The 16,823-nt window shown below is 46.0% G+C and overlaps 1 protein-coding gene across 1 annotated transcript in view; it reads left to right on the forward strand.

Annotated features, from left to right (window-relative positions):
• The first annotated feature begins 5,444 nt into the window (after nt 1–5,444).
• Nucleotides 5,445–16,823, forward strand: part of COL4A1 (collagen type IV alpha 1 chain) — a 97,439-nt gene continuing 86,060 nt past the window's right edge. Inside the window, exons 1-2 of the mRNA XM_040486970.1 lie at nt 5,445–5,507; nt 12,681–12,824. Of these exons, the coding sequence (XP_040342904.1) occupies nt 5,445–5,507; nt 12,681–12,824 (207 nt within the window). The remainder of the gene's footprint in view (nt 5,508–12,680; nt 12,825–16,823) is intronic.

Consider the following 16,823-nt stretch of genomic DNA (forward strand, 5'->3'; position numbering starts at 1 on the left):
CGGGGCCTGGGGCTACCCGCTTCACATCCCCTCCTGCCTCCTCTCTCTCTGTCCCCTTTCCTCCCTTCCTCTGCATCTGTGTTTCCTCTCCAGCCCTTTAGGGCATCCTGGAGCGCAGCCCTGTCTTGCTTCTCCCCCCCCAGGGGCATCGGATCGTACCGATGGGTGTGCAGAAAGCACACAGCACTTCTGCTTCAGAACATGCTTTGAATTACATGTGAAGCCTGGAGACCCCGTGAACAGTATTAAGCGCTCTTCTATTTACGACCAGGAATTAATGAAGAAGGCACCTGTTACACCCAGCTGTCGGGATTGAGGTCGCCCAGGCAATGTGCTGTCACTTTAAGACAGCGATTATAGATTGATTGGAGTCAGAGTCCCTGGCCTCCGAGAGAGTAAACACAGAAGCTGGGAAGGGCCGGGGCTCTGCAGGGAGTCAGCTACGCCCTTTTCACCCAGACCTCCAAATTCGACTCCCCATCAGCCTCAGGAATGTGTGTTCTCACTCGTCACCTGCCCAGCTGGCACCAGTGCCCACCCCATGCCAGCTCTCCCTCATTCTGCTTTGTTCCTAGGACAGCACATCCTCTTGAAGCATGTGTTTGGGGCTCTGTCTCCACAGCTGCCAGTGTCCCCCTTGTGCCCCAGCACCCGCGTCCCACATCCCGGGGCCGAGTGCCCTTTTGCTCCGCTTTGTTTCCCCTTCGCCTCTTTCTTCGCAGCAACACCCCCTCCTCATGTTCTGCCCTCCCCCCCCAGGCCAGCAGCCCCCAGTCTGTCACCTCTATACTGGGACCTGCCCTGGAGATCCCTCTGCACTGGGACAGGGCGCAGGGCCCCCGCCTCTGCATCTGTGGGACTCCGCTCCCCTCTCTTGTAGGAGGCGACACCTTGTCATCTCACGCCTCCTCATCCCGCTCACTAACGTGCTTAGTGCTACGCGCGCCTGGCCTGTGTCAGGTGCGGCAGGTGCCATACTCCGACCACCCATCAGGTCAAAGATGAGTCACGCTGGGGACTGAGACCAAGTGTGGGTGAATGGGTGGCTTAGGCCCACGAGGGAGCGGCTGCGTCCTGTGGACTCGCCCCCTGTGGGCTGGTCTGGGGCTTCAGAAATAAAGGCGGATGTCTGACAGGCAGTGGCCGGACCAGGGCATGGAAGCAGTCAAGTGTGCTTTGTGTTTTGGAGCCACAGCGAGAGGAAGGATGAAAAACAAAAAACAAAAATAGCCAGAAGAGCCCCACGGACTTCAGCCCAACAGAGGCTTGCACATTTTCCCAAAGCTGGAGAAAATAGTCCAACTTTTTTTTTTTTCCTCCTAGCCTGGCTGAGTGAAACGTTCTGGGCTTCAAAGAGTGGCTGGGAAACGTGCGTGTGGCACTCGGGAAGGGGTCTCCGAGGAGGCGACCGGGCGGACACGGTGTGTGTGGGGGGGGGGGGGGGGGAGGGCGAGGCGGGGGGGGGGGGCCGGCCGGAGGGGTTCGGGAGCTGGGGGGACAGTAGCCAAGAGCAAGAGTTTTATTGGGGGAGGGCTCCTTCCCTCCCCCCGCAAGTGGGAAATGTGTTCCCTCTGAGGCCAAGGAGCCCCTGAGTCCACACCTTCGCCCAGGATGGCCTCTTGCTCTGGAGGAACATTCGGGGAGCGACTCAGTGGGAGGACCCCTGGGCTGGAGACTCACATCACCTCCCCGGAACTGGTGAGTCAGCAGCACCAGGGGGAGCCCCTGGCCTCCCGGTTCTGGCCTCAGCCTCGCCCCACCCATGTGTCCCAGGGGACACGCCGGCCCACCAACTCATTTCACACAGAGACCTCTGAGCCACTGTCACGGGGCCGCTAATTATAGTCACATCTGCTTGCAGCTGGACAAGACATGACCTGGAGGTGAAGCGAGGCCCCAGCCGTTCCCTCTGGCCCATTCCATTCCCCAGGCGGGGACCTTGAACGTCCACCCCCACCGAATGGGAGAAGGGGCGGAAAAGACATGAAAATGAGACCACATAGATCGTAGGGTGGGTGACATCTGCACAGACCCACGATCCCAGGCTGACGGTCAGGCGAGCCAGGCAGGCACCCCCCCCCCGGCTTCCTCCTCGTGCGGTTTTGCTGGGAGCCCCCGCAGACCCCACGGGCCCCAGCCTCCCACGCACTGCGCTTACTCAGACGTGCTCATGTCACAAGTTCAGTTTGTTTCTCAAAGGTTTCATGCTAATTTGTTTTTTTGCCAAGAATGCATCAACACTTGCAGTTGTTTTCAAATGGGAACAGAAAAATTTTGTAAGTCCAGAGAGTAGTAAGGGTATTTGGTTTCCATGTTTTCCATGATTGAATGAAACAGAAATGTTATTTTAGTTAAACGAAATTCTCCCTTCCATTGAACTAACGACGCAGGATAATTTTCACATCCTTTGAATCGCATCTAACATTTATCAAAACAAAACGAGGCCGATATAATAAAACACACGCAGATAAGAGAACATGGATGGAGAGCCCCTTGGAGATTAATCATCCTTACATCCATAATGCCAAACATAGTTCTGGAAGTTCAAAAATGCTGCACAAATGTAAGCTTTTGAGAAATTGCTATTTGCACTGTAACATCTGGCCTCTATTTCGCTCTCCGGTTTGCTAATAAGTTTTAAACTTTCTGGGGGGGGGTAAATTTTATTGAAGAAACGTGTGAAATGATACGGACACAGTTGAGTGCATCTTGCACAAACAGAACACACCCACCAAACAGAAGCCTGGAAACCCCTTGGTCCCCCTTCCCCTCACCGACAGCCCCCGGGGGTAGCCGGCATTCAACTTAATTCTGTTTAGTTTTCAGCTTTGTATCAACAGACTCACCGGGCTCGCTCTGCTGCGCTGGGCTTCCCTTCACTCAGTGTCGTGTGTGTGAGGGTCCCCCGTGTTGTGGTCGCCCATGCCCGTGTGTAGAGGGCTCTGATGACCATTCTTGAATATGCTTTATCTGATTTGACTGAAATACAACAAAGTACAAAAACTGTGAGTTCCCAGCTCAGGGACCTTTTGCAAATGGGAACCCCTGCCCCGTGTAGACACCCGACTCATCAAGCAGAGACCATGTCCAGCACCCAGGAACCGCCCTGGGTTAGGCGGCTCCCCACCTTTTGGACTTTTTCACCCTGGATAGTTTCACCTGTCCTTGAAGTCAGTGCAGCGGGACCAGTGTGTGTTCTTCTGAGAGTTAAGGTTCTCTTTCAGGGCTGTCCCGCCTGGGCAGTGGGTGCGTGGAGGTGTGGCGGGCCATTTTGCAGAACCTCGTGGCAGTAAGCAGCATTTACGATGTTTTAATGTCCAAAAAGAAGGTGGACTCTTGATGCGTTTCTTTTGGTGGTCCTCTCTGATTGACCACATCAGCACTTTCCTGGTAATGAAATAGAACGAAAAATAACGGAACGGCAAAGATCAAAGTCTGGTAGCATGTGATAAGGGCAAATGTGGTTAGCTGCACGTGAGCGTGTCTCTCGATGATGTCCCCGCGATGCACATGAACACACACACACCTGTGGGGCACATGCCAGGCGTGGAATCATCTAGGAAAGCCCCCGTGTGTATGTTCGGGCCCTGAGACACTGCCGAACAGTCGTCCAGCATCTGTCCCATTTGACAGTCCCGTGGTGGGGGGAGGGGGAGGTAGGAGAGCCCCACTGTTCATTCCTGCACACCTTTAATTTCTGCCCCAGCAGCTCTGAAATACATGCCTTTGTCGCCACATGTTTCTTTGGTTGGATAATGATTCCAAAGCTTCCCTGAAGAAGTGCTACAACCAGGAAGAAAATCGGGATGGTAATATCACCACAAAACTATTCTGACATTTTGCACAGCATGGGGAATGTACAAAGGAATTTGAAAGATAAGCTGTTTAGACTTGGCAGATGTCCACATGTCCCTATTTGGTGGGATGGGAAACACATAAAACTTGTGAAAGCAGTGATGTCAAAGGTCTGCCTTCCATCAGAAGCAGGAAAGAAGCGGGGAAATGGAGGACTTCATTGTTAAACCCATTCCGAATATGCCTTCCTGCAAAAAGTTATGTCACAGCTGGCAGATCAGCGGGACCGAGAGTATGTATGGGCTTGTGCTCTGTCTCTCACCCACACCCCTCACCCCCCACTCACACACGCGTGCATGCACACACACGCAGAGCACTTGGCATCCTTCGGTTAAGCAGAAAGGCGCTCTCCAAACTGAATCCGCGAACCTCCCCCCTCCCTGCATTCCCACAGGGAAGTCACTTTAATGTTGAGGAGACCTCCCTGTTGGTCTGAAGATCAGAGAAGGGCCGGAAATAGGCTTCATTTCAAGCTACAGTCACTGACCTCCATGATCTCCTTCCTTCTTTGGCACTAGGACTGCAAATCCTAAATCTTAGGGAATTTTTAGAACTTAACGTACTTCATAGCACTCATGCTGGAAATTGGGGCATGAAAGAAAATGTATATAATATTAATTAATTTGTCATGTCCTGAAATGTATAAACAGACTGGACAGGGGCACCTGAGGGGCTCAGTCGGTTAAGCGTCCGACTTTGGCTCACGTCATGATCTCGCGGTTTGTGGGTTCGGGCCCCACGTCGGGCTCTGTGCTGACAGCTCAGAGCCTGGAACCTGCTTCGGATTCTGTGTCTCCCTCCCTCTCTGCCCCTCCTCTGCTCATACTCTGTCTCTCTCTCAAAAGTAAATAAAATATTAAAAAAAAGAGAGACTGGAACAGACTAGAAGAGACCATTGTTCTAAAGGCTATGTTGTTTTACCGTCGCTTTCAAATTTTATCACTAATTGACCCTTAAAGTGGCCACTGAAGTTGTGTGTGGACACGTTTGTCTGCCAGACTCCATCTAGAACAAATGTGTTTTTTCTGTTTAAAATGCAGTTAATGCAGTTCAGCTCCCACTGGACGTAACTTCTTACAATCCCATGGTGGGTTATTGGCTGTGGGTCCTGCCGGGAAGAGGCCAGGGGGATCATCAAGAGGGATGTGGTTTTCATTAAGTTGTTCTGCACCGTTAGGGGGTTAGGGGTATAGATATGATGTTTTCCCCCTGAGAGCTGGCTGGGATTCTATTCTCCCCGTGTCTAGGTGCCCCCCCGCCCAGTGTTGGCCATGGAGATCCCACTTCTGCAAGAGAAACCAAGACCCACAGCCCCCAAAGACCAAGAATTTGGGGTCTTCAGCCACATTCCCCATGTTCGAGTGGAGAACGTCTTTGACCAGCTTCCTCAGCCGTGACCTCTTGGTTTGAGCACTGCTCAGCAGGAAAGCACAGGCTTTCCTCCTAACTTGGAGCTGACTTACTCAATGCTTGCCCCCCAGTGAGGGGAAAGGCACAAGAAAGAAGTAGGAGTACTTCACAGAGGGTACAGATTCTTCCCGTTCTAGAATCTGGAACAGATGGATGGGAGCTAGTTGATGGGGCCCGACATGTTCCAGACACTGGTAGAAATGAGCAGCCCTCGTAAAGTCCACTCCCTCGACGTGCGGCCGGTAGGGAGCTGTTGGAGTTGGTGAGATCCCTGCACACCATGATTTTGCTGCAAGGCCCAGATGCAAAATGTGCTTCCTCAGGAAATCATGACATTTGCGACGCCATGTTTAACACGTTAGGTGGGTCACCAGTGAAATTTTGGATCCGAGTAACTTACATAGTTCATTTGCCCTTTTAAACTTAGTGATTCACAGCAGAGAGTTGGGATGTACATTACTTAAGGCTCTTACTTTATTTAGTAAGATATTTCAAAATCATGCATTACACCTGATTAAAAAGGGATCCTTAGAGGGGTGCCTGGGTGGCTCTGTTGGTTAAGCATCCGACTTCGGCTCAGGTCATGATCTGGCTGTTCCTGGGTTCACATCGGTCTTTGTGCTGACAGCTCAGAGCCTGGAACCTGCTTCAGATTCTGTGTCTCCCTCTCCTTCTGCCCCTCCCCTGCTCGTGCTCTCTCTCTGTCTCTCAATAATAAATAAACTTTTTTTTTTTTAAAGGGATCCTTAGAGCATCATTGGTATTCTTTTTAGCAGCATACCCTTAAATCACAACTAAAATACCTCGTGTGCCAGGGTGATATCCAGCATGGGCCATTATGTGCCGACAGTGTTAAGAACCAGAATGGTGATATTTCAAAACAGATTTTAGGGGCGTCTGGCCGGCTTAGAGGACCCTGAGACTCTTGATCTTGGGGTCGTGAGTTCGAGCCCCACGCTGGGTGTGGAGATTACTTAAATAAATAAAAACTTTTTAAAAAGCAAAATAGATTTTATTTAGCAAAGTAAACATGCATATTTTAATTTTTTTAGTCTAAAAATTAGTGTTTTTTTTTTTTTTAATAGGGCCATTTACGTAAAATGCTAGGCCACCCAGAAAGTGAAACAAAAATCATGGTCTAAAAGTGCCTTTTGTTCTGAAAGGCTGACCGTAATCTAGGTATTATTAGAATTATTAGTCCTTTGGAATTGCCTTGTAGGGCCTGCACTGGTAATAAAAATTTCCTACAAGAATAAAGCAGAAAGGAGCCATGAATGTCTTTTGTCTAGGATTTTTTTTTTTAATTTTCCTTGATATACAGTATGAGGTGGTGGGGGCAGGGTGGGGATCTTTTATTCCTATAATAGAGCCCGTGATAAAGGCTCTAGTCCTGTATTTCTTGTCTCAGATTGCCCTGAGAGTTTGTCATGACCCGCAGCCTTGCCCGGGATAAAACTGGCCATTTGTTTACCCATGCACGCTGTCTGTGTTTCTGTAGCAAAGGCACCAGAAGCACGTTGACCCCAGCGTCCACAGTCGTGGCCCTGTAACCTCTTATCTGGTGTCCCTTGCAATTAAAGCATTTGCTGAGAGCTGAAGGGAACAGTTCCAGGAAATTCATGTTTATAACTTCCTCAGACTGAACGGAGATAAGCTTCTGAGATTTTATCAACATTTCAGAAGAGAAAACCCAGAAAGACCAAATAGCCACTTTTGCCTCAGCCACATGATCCTTTGCCTAATCTGGAGTTTAGAAGAAACCATACTGAGCTGGGAGTAGAAAAGCCCGTCTTCCCGCTTCAGGCTGTTGTTGGGTTTTGGCCAACGAAGCCTGGGTGGTAGGTGGACCTCTCTTTCCTACCAGATAAATGAGTAGCCTGGGTGATTTTTCCTTCTGGCATCTGTAGGAGTGGGATGGGGGTTAGCAGAGTTTAAAGAGCAGAGGCGTGTTCCTGAACCTGGTTCAGGAGCAGGAGTTTATAGGGCTGGGCTGGGAGCCGGCGGTGGGGGGCGGGTAGGCTGATCCAGAGCCCTAGCGACTGTCCTGGACAGGCACCCTGTCCTGGTCTGGGGGCTCACCCAGCACCCCCGGGAGCCCCCTCCTCCCTGGCCAGTCCCACTCTCCTCACCCAGTTTCCTCTTTGGAGTATTTACCCACAGTGCTGTTAGTTAGGCAGTTATATGTTGGGAGCTGATATACCCGTGTCATTGGATTGCTCTCTGCACCTGTTATTTAAGGTTGGTTAAATGGCCACCACCAGCAGCAAGCCCACAGTAACTGGGTAGGCACTGCTCTATTTCCTCAGTTCCAAGATGCCCATTTATTAATGCATTAAGTCTGAAGCTCCAGTATATCTTCACGATGGATGATGTGTCATTGTGCAATCCGTGCTATTCTTTATCTCTTGGTGTGAGTCTTACAACCCGTGTAGTCTCAGATGAGATACAGTCTGTGTCAAGCTTGGTGTGATTCTGGGCCTGCCCCCCAAATGTTCTCAGGTCCTGGGGAGGCAGACGAGGAGAGGGTTGTGAGGGGCATGGGACAGGTGTCTCGGTAGAGGCCTGTCACCCCACTGTGGGAGCCCGGGTGAGGTGCAGCCACCCGTCATGTGGGGAGGAGGCAGGAGACGGTGATGTTGTTAGGAACATCTCTTGGGTCTCTGAGTACTTGGATTTGGGCATTTTGGATGAACCTTCTGGAGCACAGGCTTAAGATTTTGGCTTCCTGTCTTTGGAAAACTCTGAGTGGTCACCAAAACCCAGATTGTGAAGCAAAACTGTGCACATGGCTTGATGTAGGATGTTAGGAGGTTATGAGATTGCACGCTGATGACTGCCACAAGTGTGAGTCAGGGAAAGAGAAAGACCATCATCTACGGAGTCTGTTTGGACTGTGGTCAATTGTCCCCATTTCCAAAATATAAAATTAATAACAGCTCACTGTCTTGGAGGCACTTGTTCAGGTTTTACTTTATGAAATAAATATCCCCAGATGTAGTTGTTTTATGCAGAAGATCTCCACGGCAACAGGGCTAAGGCTTGAGGATATCGTTCAAGAAACAGACTTCACGTGATCACAGTTCTATTAATAGTATTGTTTTCTTTTTGAGAAATGATCTCTTGAAGCAGAATTGAAGCACACATTGTATCTCAGACTTACACAGCCTCTAACAAAGCGTATTAACTAAAGTTTTTCTTGTCACACCCCCTTCCATTCTGTCTCCAATACCTGTGTCTGTCTTGGGTTAAAATTTGGGTTTGTCTAAGGAACTTGCGAATGTGCGTAAGCACCTTCATACTTTTTATCTCTTAATGTGCTGGCAGTTTTATGTAATGGAAGTTGGTGGTGGGTTCTAATTTCAACTTTGTCCTAGCATGTTGTATTCAAGCTCCAAAGTCAGTTCTTGCATCTGAAAAGTGGGGATGGTAGTACTTACCTCAAAATAACCGTCAGCTGATTAAATAAGACGATGGCAAATTGTAGCTTTTGAACACGTTTGTTCCCTTCCTTTCCAGCTTTCTTTTCTTATAGAATGCTATTTTATTTTATTTTAGTTTAGTTTAGTTTAGTTTAGTTTAGTTTAGTTTAGTTTTTCATCAGAACAGGTGTATTCCTTAATCCCCATTCCCCCACCCGCCTCCCCTCTGGGAACCATCAGTTTGTTCTCTGTAGTTAAGAGTCTCTTTCTTCCTTTGTCTCTCTTTCTTTTTTTCCTTTGCTCGTTTGTTTTGTTTCTTAAATTCCACTTACAAATGAGATCATATGGTATTTGTCTTTCTCTGACTTATTTCACTTGGCATTATACTTTCTGGTTCCATCCGCATCTTTGCAAATGGCAAGATTTCATTCTTTTTATGGCTGAATGATATTCCACCGTATGTATACATCACCTCTTCTCTATCCTTCATGTATCGATGGACACTTGGGCTGCTTCCATATCTTGACTGTTGTAAATAATGCTGCAATACACATAGGGGTGCATGTATCCCTTTGAATTAGCGTTCTTATATTTTTTGGGTAAATACCCAGAAGTGCGATTGCTGGATTGTGGGGTAGTTCTATTTTTAACTTTTTGGGGAAACTCCATACTGATTTCCACAGTGGCTGCACCAGTTTGCATTCCCACGAAGGCGCACGAGGGGTCCTTTTTCTCCACAACCTTGTCAGCACTTGCTGTTTCTTGTGCTTTGATTTTAGCTGTTCTGACAGGTGTGAGGTGATATCTCACTGTAGTTTTTTGGTTTATATTTCCCTGACGATGAATGTTGTTGAGCATCTTCTTCATGTGTCTGTTGGCCATCTGGATGTCTTCTTTGGGGAAATGTCGGTTCATGTTTTCTGCCCAAGTTTTAATTGGGTTGTTTGTTTCTTTGGGGTGTTGAATTATATCAGTTCTTTATATATTTTGCATACTAACCCTTTATTGGATATGTTGTTTATAAATATCTTTTCCCATTCAGTTGGTTGCTTTTTAGTTTTGTCGACTGTTTCCTTTGCTGTGCAGAAACTTTATTTTGATGTAGTCCCAATAGTTTATTGTTGGTGTTATTTCCCTTGCCCCAGGAGACATATTCAGAAAGATGTTCCTATGGCTGTTGTCAAAGAGGTTACTGCCTGTTGTCTCTTCAAGGATTTCTGTGGTTTCAGGTTTCACATTTAGGTTTTTAATCCATTTTGAGTTTATTTTTGTATATGGTGAAAAAAAAGTTTCATCCTTTTGCATGCGGCTGTCCATTTTTCCCAACACCATTTGTTGAAGAGATGGTCTTTTCCCCATTGTATATTCATTCCTCCTTTGTGAAAAATTAATTGACCGTAGAATTGTGGGTTTATTTCTAGTCTTTCTATTCTATTCTATTCTATTCTATTCTATTCTATTCTATTCTTTCTATGTCTGTTTCTATGCCAGTACCATACTGTTTTGATTATTACCACTTTGTAATGTAACTTGAAGTCTGGAATTGTGATACCTCTGCTTTTGTTTTTCTTTTTCAAGATCGCTTAGGTTATTTGGGGCCTTTTGTGGTTCCATACAAATTTTAGGATTGTTTGTTCTAGTTCTGTGAAAAATGCTGTTGGTATTTTGATAGGGATTGCATTAAATGTGTAGATTGCTTTATGTAGTATTGACATTTTAACAATATTTGTTCTTCCAATCCATGAGCATGGACTGTCTTTCCATTTCTTTGTGTTGTTTTTAATTTCTTTCATCCGTGATTCATAGTTTCAGGGTACAGGTCTTTCTTTCACCTTTTTGGTTAAGTTTATTCATAGGTATTTTATTTTATTTTTTTGGTACAATTATAAATGGGATTATTTTCTTAATTTCTTTTTCTGCTGCTTCATTGTTAGCCTTCATTATATTGAGGTATCAGAGGGTTTTGTATCATGAATGGATGTTGTACTTTGTCAAATGCTTTTTCTGCATCTGTTGAAATGAACGTATGGTTTTCACCCTTTCTCTTGTTGGTATGATATATCATGTTGATTGATTTGTGAGTATTGAACAACCCTTGCATCCTGGGAATAAATCCCACTTGATCGTGGTGAGTGATTTTTTTAAAGGTATTGTTGGATTCAATTTGCTAATATTTTGTCGAGGAATTTTGCATCTATGTTCATTAGGGATATTGGTCTGTAGTTCCCTCCCCCTTTTCTTTTGAGGTGTCTTTATCTGGTTTTGGTATCAGAATGATACTGGTCTCAAGAATAAATTTGGAAGTTTTCCTTCCTCTTCTAATTTTTGGAGTAGTTTGAGACTAGGTATTAACTCTTCTTCAAATGGTAGAATTCGTATGTGAAACCAGCTGGTCCCAGACTTTCATTTGTTGGGGTTTTTTGGATTACTGATTCATTTTCATTTCTGGCAATTGGTCTGTTCAAATTTTCTATTTCTTCCTGCTTCAGTTTTGGTAGACTATATATACATCTAGGAATTTATCCATTTCTTCTAAGTTGTCCAATTTGTTGGCATATTATTCTATTCTGTTATATTGGAATAATATATTAATATTATGTCCTAATATAATGATTTAATAGAATTAATATTATATCATAATATTTTATTACAATTGTTTGTATTTCTGTGGTATTGGTTGTTATTCTCCCCTTTCATTAATTACTTTATTTAGATTTTCTCTTCTTTTTTTTTTTTAAATTTTTTTTAACGTTTATTTATTTTTGAGACAGAGAGAGACAGCATGAACGGGGGAGGGTCAGGGAGAGAGGGAGACACAGAATCCGAAACAGGCTCCAGGTCTGAGCCATCTCAGAGCCTGACGTGGGGCTTGAACCCACGAACCGCGAGATCATGACCTGAGCTGAAGTCGGATGCTCAACCGACTGAGCCACCCGGGCGCCCCTTTCTCTCCTTTTCTTGATGGCTCTGGCTAGAGGTTTATCAATTTTGTTGATCTTTTCAACGAAGCAGCTCCAGGTTTCATTAATCTGTTCTCTTGTTTTTTTAGTTTCTATTTATTTCTGCTCTAATCTTTATTATTTCCTTCCTTTTGCTGGGTTGGGGTTTTGTTTGTTCTTCTTTTTCTAGCTCCTTTACGTGTAACATTAGGTTGTTTATTTGAGATTTTTCTTGCTTTTTGGTGTAGGCCTGTGTTGCTGTAAACTTTCCTCTTAGAACCACTTTTGCTGTGTTCCGAAGGTTTTGGACCATCATGCTTTCATTTTTATTTGTTTCCATGTACTTTTTAATTTCTTCTTTGATTTCTTGATTGACCTATTCATTGTTTAGTGGCGTGTAATTTAACCTCCACGTATTTGTGGTCTTCCCAGATTTTTTCTTGTGGTTGATTTCTAGTTGCATTGCATTGTGGCCAGAAAAGATACATGGTATGATTTCAATCTTTTTGAACTTGTTGAGACTTGGTTTGTGGCCTAATATGTGATCTATTCTGGAGAATGTTCCTCTTCTCCAGCTTTTATTACATGCTTGGGTTCTTTTCATTCAAGCTTTAACTGAATTGAAAATCAGTTCTCTAAGGTTGGGCTTAAAATAAGCTCCTTCATTTATTTCCTCTTTGCACAAACATTTTTTGCATACTTGTGTGTCCTTGGGAATTTGGAGGACAAAGCATGGACTCTGCTTTCCTGGGGCCTCGGTTTCCCTGGTCTCTGGTCTGAAACTCCTTAATCAGTACATAGCCTTGCAAATATGGGTGATACCCTGTTAAAATCATCCCTGGAGAGGCGATTCCAAAAAGTATAAATAGAAGCCTTCAGTTTGTGGAGCAAGTAATGCTTTGATTTGCTCTACTCCAGGACTACTATTTCATCTATGAGGGCAAGAGAGAGGAGCCAGAGGCTACGTACGTGATAACCCCATGAGAGCAAGTGCAGATCTCACATTTTGAGGTCGTACTCCTCATAACGGGGTAGGACATTTCCCATAAATAGGTGAAGATGCCAAAATCATTTCAATTCAAAAAGTGACCTCAATTTGCAAGAGTTCTTCTATTTAAAGACGTTTTTCTCTTCCTTCCAGGGCGGTTGTGCTGGCTCTGGCTGCGGGAAGTGTGACTGCCATGGAGTGAAGGGACAGAAGGTAAGTGGCCAAAACTTAAATGGTAACAGTTTGTTTTGAATTGCCATTGATATGGAAATCATGAAAAACTGCACTAAACCGAACCAAATCATCAGCAGTTCATCTTAAAGCCTTATTACTTACTATTTTGATAATTTCCCCAGAGTGATTCAAATGAAGCAAAACCAGGCTTAACATTATGTCTAGGGGATCTCAGCAGCAGCTTCCCAAAGATTGTGATAATTAGTGGCAGTTAATGCAGAAAAACGGATTTGGTTTCTTTCCTTTTTTGACTCAAGAAGGGACACGTGTATTGGCAGAAAACCTGTCAAGTCAGTAGTATTCTTTGGAACCCATGTGTAAGAACGAAACTTAGCACGTTTCTCAAAACAGAAAAAGTTTCTTTTTTTTTTTTTTTAATTTTTTTTTTCAACATTTATTTATTTTTGGGACAGAGAGAGACAGAGCATGAACGGGGGAGGGGCAGAGAGAGAGGGAGACACAGAATTGGAAACAGGCTCCAGGCTCCGAGCCATCAGCCCAGAGCCTGACGCGGGGCTCAAACTCACGGACCGCGAGATCGTGACCTGGCTGAAGTCGGACGCTCAACCGACTGCGCCACCCAGGCGCCCCAAAACAGAAAAAGTTTCTATTGCACCTAAAGGCTTCAGATCAGTATTTTTAACCCCACACTGACCCAGAATTATTTACAAAAACAGTAAATATTTATTGTTCCCCAAATGTAAATTGAATTATATTTTTCTAAGCAAGTGTTCCTGCCTGTCATTTAAGAGTCACAGACCTGGGTAAATCCTTTTCTCTGGAGGGCAATCAATCTGTGCGTTTCAGTTGTTTGGAGAGAGGGTGTCTGCCTGGGTTTCCCCGGGGACAGTGCAGCACCCTGAAACTGCACGGTTCTGTACATCAGGTGTGGCCATGAGAAGACATGGCCAGTAAGCCAGTTGGCCTGTGACGAGTGGGGGCCCGAGGCAGGCGGGGGTGTATGGAGTAAGGGAGGCCCATGGACCACTGTCTGCTCTTCGGGTGCAGCCAGGGTGTCAGCCAGGGCTGGATGTCCATTCTCTACTTCATGGCCTGCTGCAGGCTTATCAGGTCACAGGCTCACACTCTTGAAATTCAGAGAATTTTACTGTACAGAAAATGGTTTGGTTTCTTTTTAGCTACTTGCTAAAGTACCAACATTATTATTAGTTTTTAAATGCACTCATAGTTGGTGGTACCAGTATTAATGGATAGTTGTGTGTTTTTTTTTTTAATGTTTATTTTTGAAAGAGAGAGAGAAAGAGAGAGAGAGACAGAGTGTGAGCTGGCAAGGGGCAGAGAGAGAGGGAGACACAGAATCCGAAGCAGGCTCCAGGCTCTGAGCTGTCAGCACAGAGCCCGACGCAGGGCTCGAACTCACAAACTGTGAGATCACGACCTGAGCCGAAGTTGGACGCTTACCTTCTTAACCAACCGAGCCACCCAGGAGCCCCAATGGATAGTTTAAAAAAAAAAAATTTTTTTTTTAACATTTATTCATTTGTTGAGAGACAGAGAGCACAAGCAGGGGAGGGGGCAGAGAGAGGGGGAGAAATGGAATCTGAAGCAGGCTCCAGGCTCTGAGCTGTCAGCACAGAGCCCAACCTGGGGCTTGAACTCATGAAACGCGAGATCATGCCCTGAGCCGAAGTTGGGCGCTCAACCGACTGAGCCACCCAGGTGCCCCTGGATAGTTTTTTGAACAAATGCAGTATGTGAAAATATATTGATAGCTTTCATTATCAACCGTATCAACTATAATCCACCTTCATGGTCTGTTCATTTTCTTATTTGGGAAGTTTTTCTAGCTAGTTCCAGTGTGCATTTGCAAGAGTTATTTTATAGCGGGGGAAAGTATGTTCATACCACAAGGAATCTCTCTCTCTCTCTCTCTCTGTCTCTTTCTTTTTTCTTTTTGATCTAACTTGAGTTTTACACATAAGCACACTGAGCTAACAAAGACATTCTTAAAACTATAAAAAGTAGAACTTTCCTATGTCAACAAATAGGAACTGAAGGCCTGTATCAACATCACAGTGTTTTTCTTGTAACTTAAAGCATCAGGAGCTGGAGGGGAGGTGGCGGTAACGAGTCTCACTCTCAAAGAGAGCGGAGTCCATTCCCCCGACTTTCCCAGTCTCCCCTCTCATCCAGCAGCTGCAGACTCCGGTGGTGCCCCCCCCCCCCAAAGGCTCTGCTTTTTCAGACTTCCTATTCCATGCATGTGCTTTCCAGCCCGACTCATTTTCATTTTTACCCCAAATCCACCCATTAATAACATGTAACCAGGCAGAATAATCTAGATATAGCTTTCCAGGTATTTTTCGCTGAGTTTTCCGTGACTTGAGAACAGCTACTCAGGGACTTGGTTCACTTTAGTTTGGATTTGGTTAAATATCTTTAGAGAAGGCGGGGGTCACCTCTGAGTCACGGCCAGCGGCTAGCACCCAGCCCCGCAAGGAAAGGGTCTTTAGACATTTCTTTTCAAAAGTGAGCATCGAGGAAACCCTTGAGCATTGAGGGAACCCTTGAGGTGGCTGGTACACTCAGGTGAGGCCAGGTCTGTGTTTATCTCCACAAGGAAACACGCCTGCTTCCCACTTGGGCACTGGACGGTCAAAGGGAGGAGGCATCGAGGGCGAAGATGTGCCATTAGATTGTGCCCCTTTCTTGTGATGTGGTCTCAGGCGAGCCTCCCACTGAGACCACCCTGAGCCTTGAAATCAGAAAACCGCAGAGTGCCCCCTTGGGGGTGGGAAGAGTAGAATTCTGCTCTCCCCCCCTTGCTGACCATCAAGAAGATTCCCAGCCAGTGGACCAGACATCTGGGATCCAGGGCCTCCGTGACCTTTCCTGGCCGGCCCTGCCCCCTCAGCACCCTGTCTCTGCCCACTTGGGATTTTTTTTATCTTATTCCTAAAACAAGACTATTTAAAATGAAATACTTGTAAGCTGTAGGTTAAACCATTCTGAATTAATCTTTTAGAAGACTGTAATTTTCCCATGGATTCAGAAGGCCCCTTGAAATCTAGCTAAATGGTTTAGTATTACGTCTTTTCAACAAAAATTGAAGATGTGTCTTGAGCACAAGTATTTCAGGCCCCACGTTTCACATAACATGACCAAGGAAGAGGTCCTTCCCCCCTGCCCCCCACGGAAAGAGGACATTTTAACCTCCACTTATTGTTTTGAAACGGATGTCGGTCAGTGTTAATGACCTGGAACACCTGAAGTGTGGTTGAGCCGGGATTTCAGACGTGGTTCCCCCTGTCATGCCCTCCCCCTCCCCGCCCTCCCCCTCCCATCCCGAGGTCAGACAACAGAGGATTTTATTCTCAGCTGGCACATCAGTGACAGGAATTGGCCCTTCTCCACCACCATTGCCCCCCGCCCATTCTCAGAGTGAGGCCTGGGCATGCTAACGGGGTTTAAATGCAAAATGAGCCGAGGGTGTCGAATCACAGCCCCTAGATCTAGCAGTTCGGATCACCGGCCTGCTTTGGAGCTCCTGCCGGATGGCTTTGCTTCTCCTCTGAGTTATTTTGCTATTCTCAAACGCCTGCAAGTCAGATGAATTTTGACCTGTTTTTTAAAAATAGGATAGTAGGAGCCACATAACTCGGAGACAGTTCAAGTTACCTAAGTGGGACAGAGTGTCAGCCGCCTTGGAAATGTGGAAATCGTTGTTTCTGACACCTGTCTTTCCCACGTCTCCTCGAGGAAAACTTTCACATGCTGACTACTTAGAATCCACCGGCGGGCCCTGGAATGTCTCCGGTCTCAGTTGCCAAACCTTTTCTGGCTAAGTCCCGTGTTCGAGGGAGATGTCATTCCTGGGCAGAATGTCTTCTGTTCTCCAGTTGCCATAAGTGAGTGTCAACGTAGGGGGTCCTTTGGGCATGTTCTAATCTCAGTCATCAGGCTCACCCTGGGCGTCTTGCTCTGCGTTCACGAGGCTTTCGCAGGACGTCAGGGGCC

This window comes from Herpailurus yagouaroundi, unplaced genomic scaffold (assembly GCF_014898765.1).
Source record: "Herpailurus yagouaroundi ecotype Mexico unplaced genomic scaffold, PumYag 164, whole genome shotgun sequence".
In the NCBI taxonomy this organism is placed as follows: Eukaryota; Metazoa; Chordata; class Mammalia; order Carnivora; family Felidae; genus Herpailurus; species Herpailurus yagouaroundi.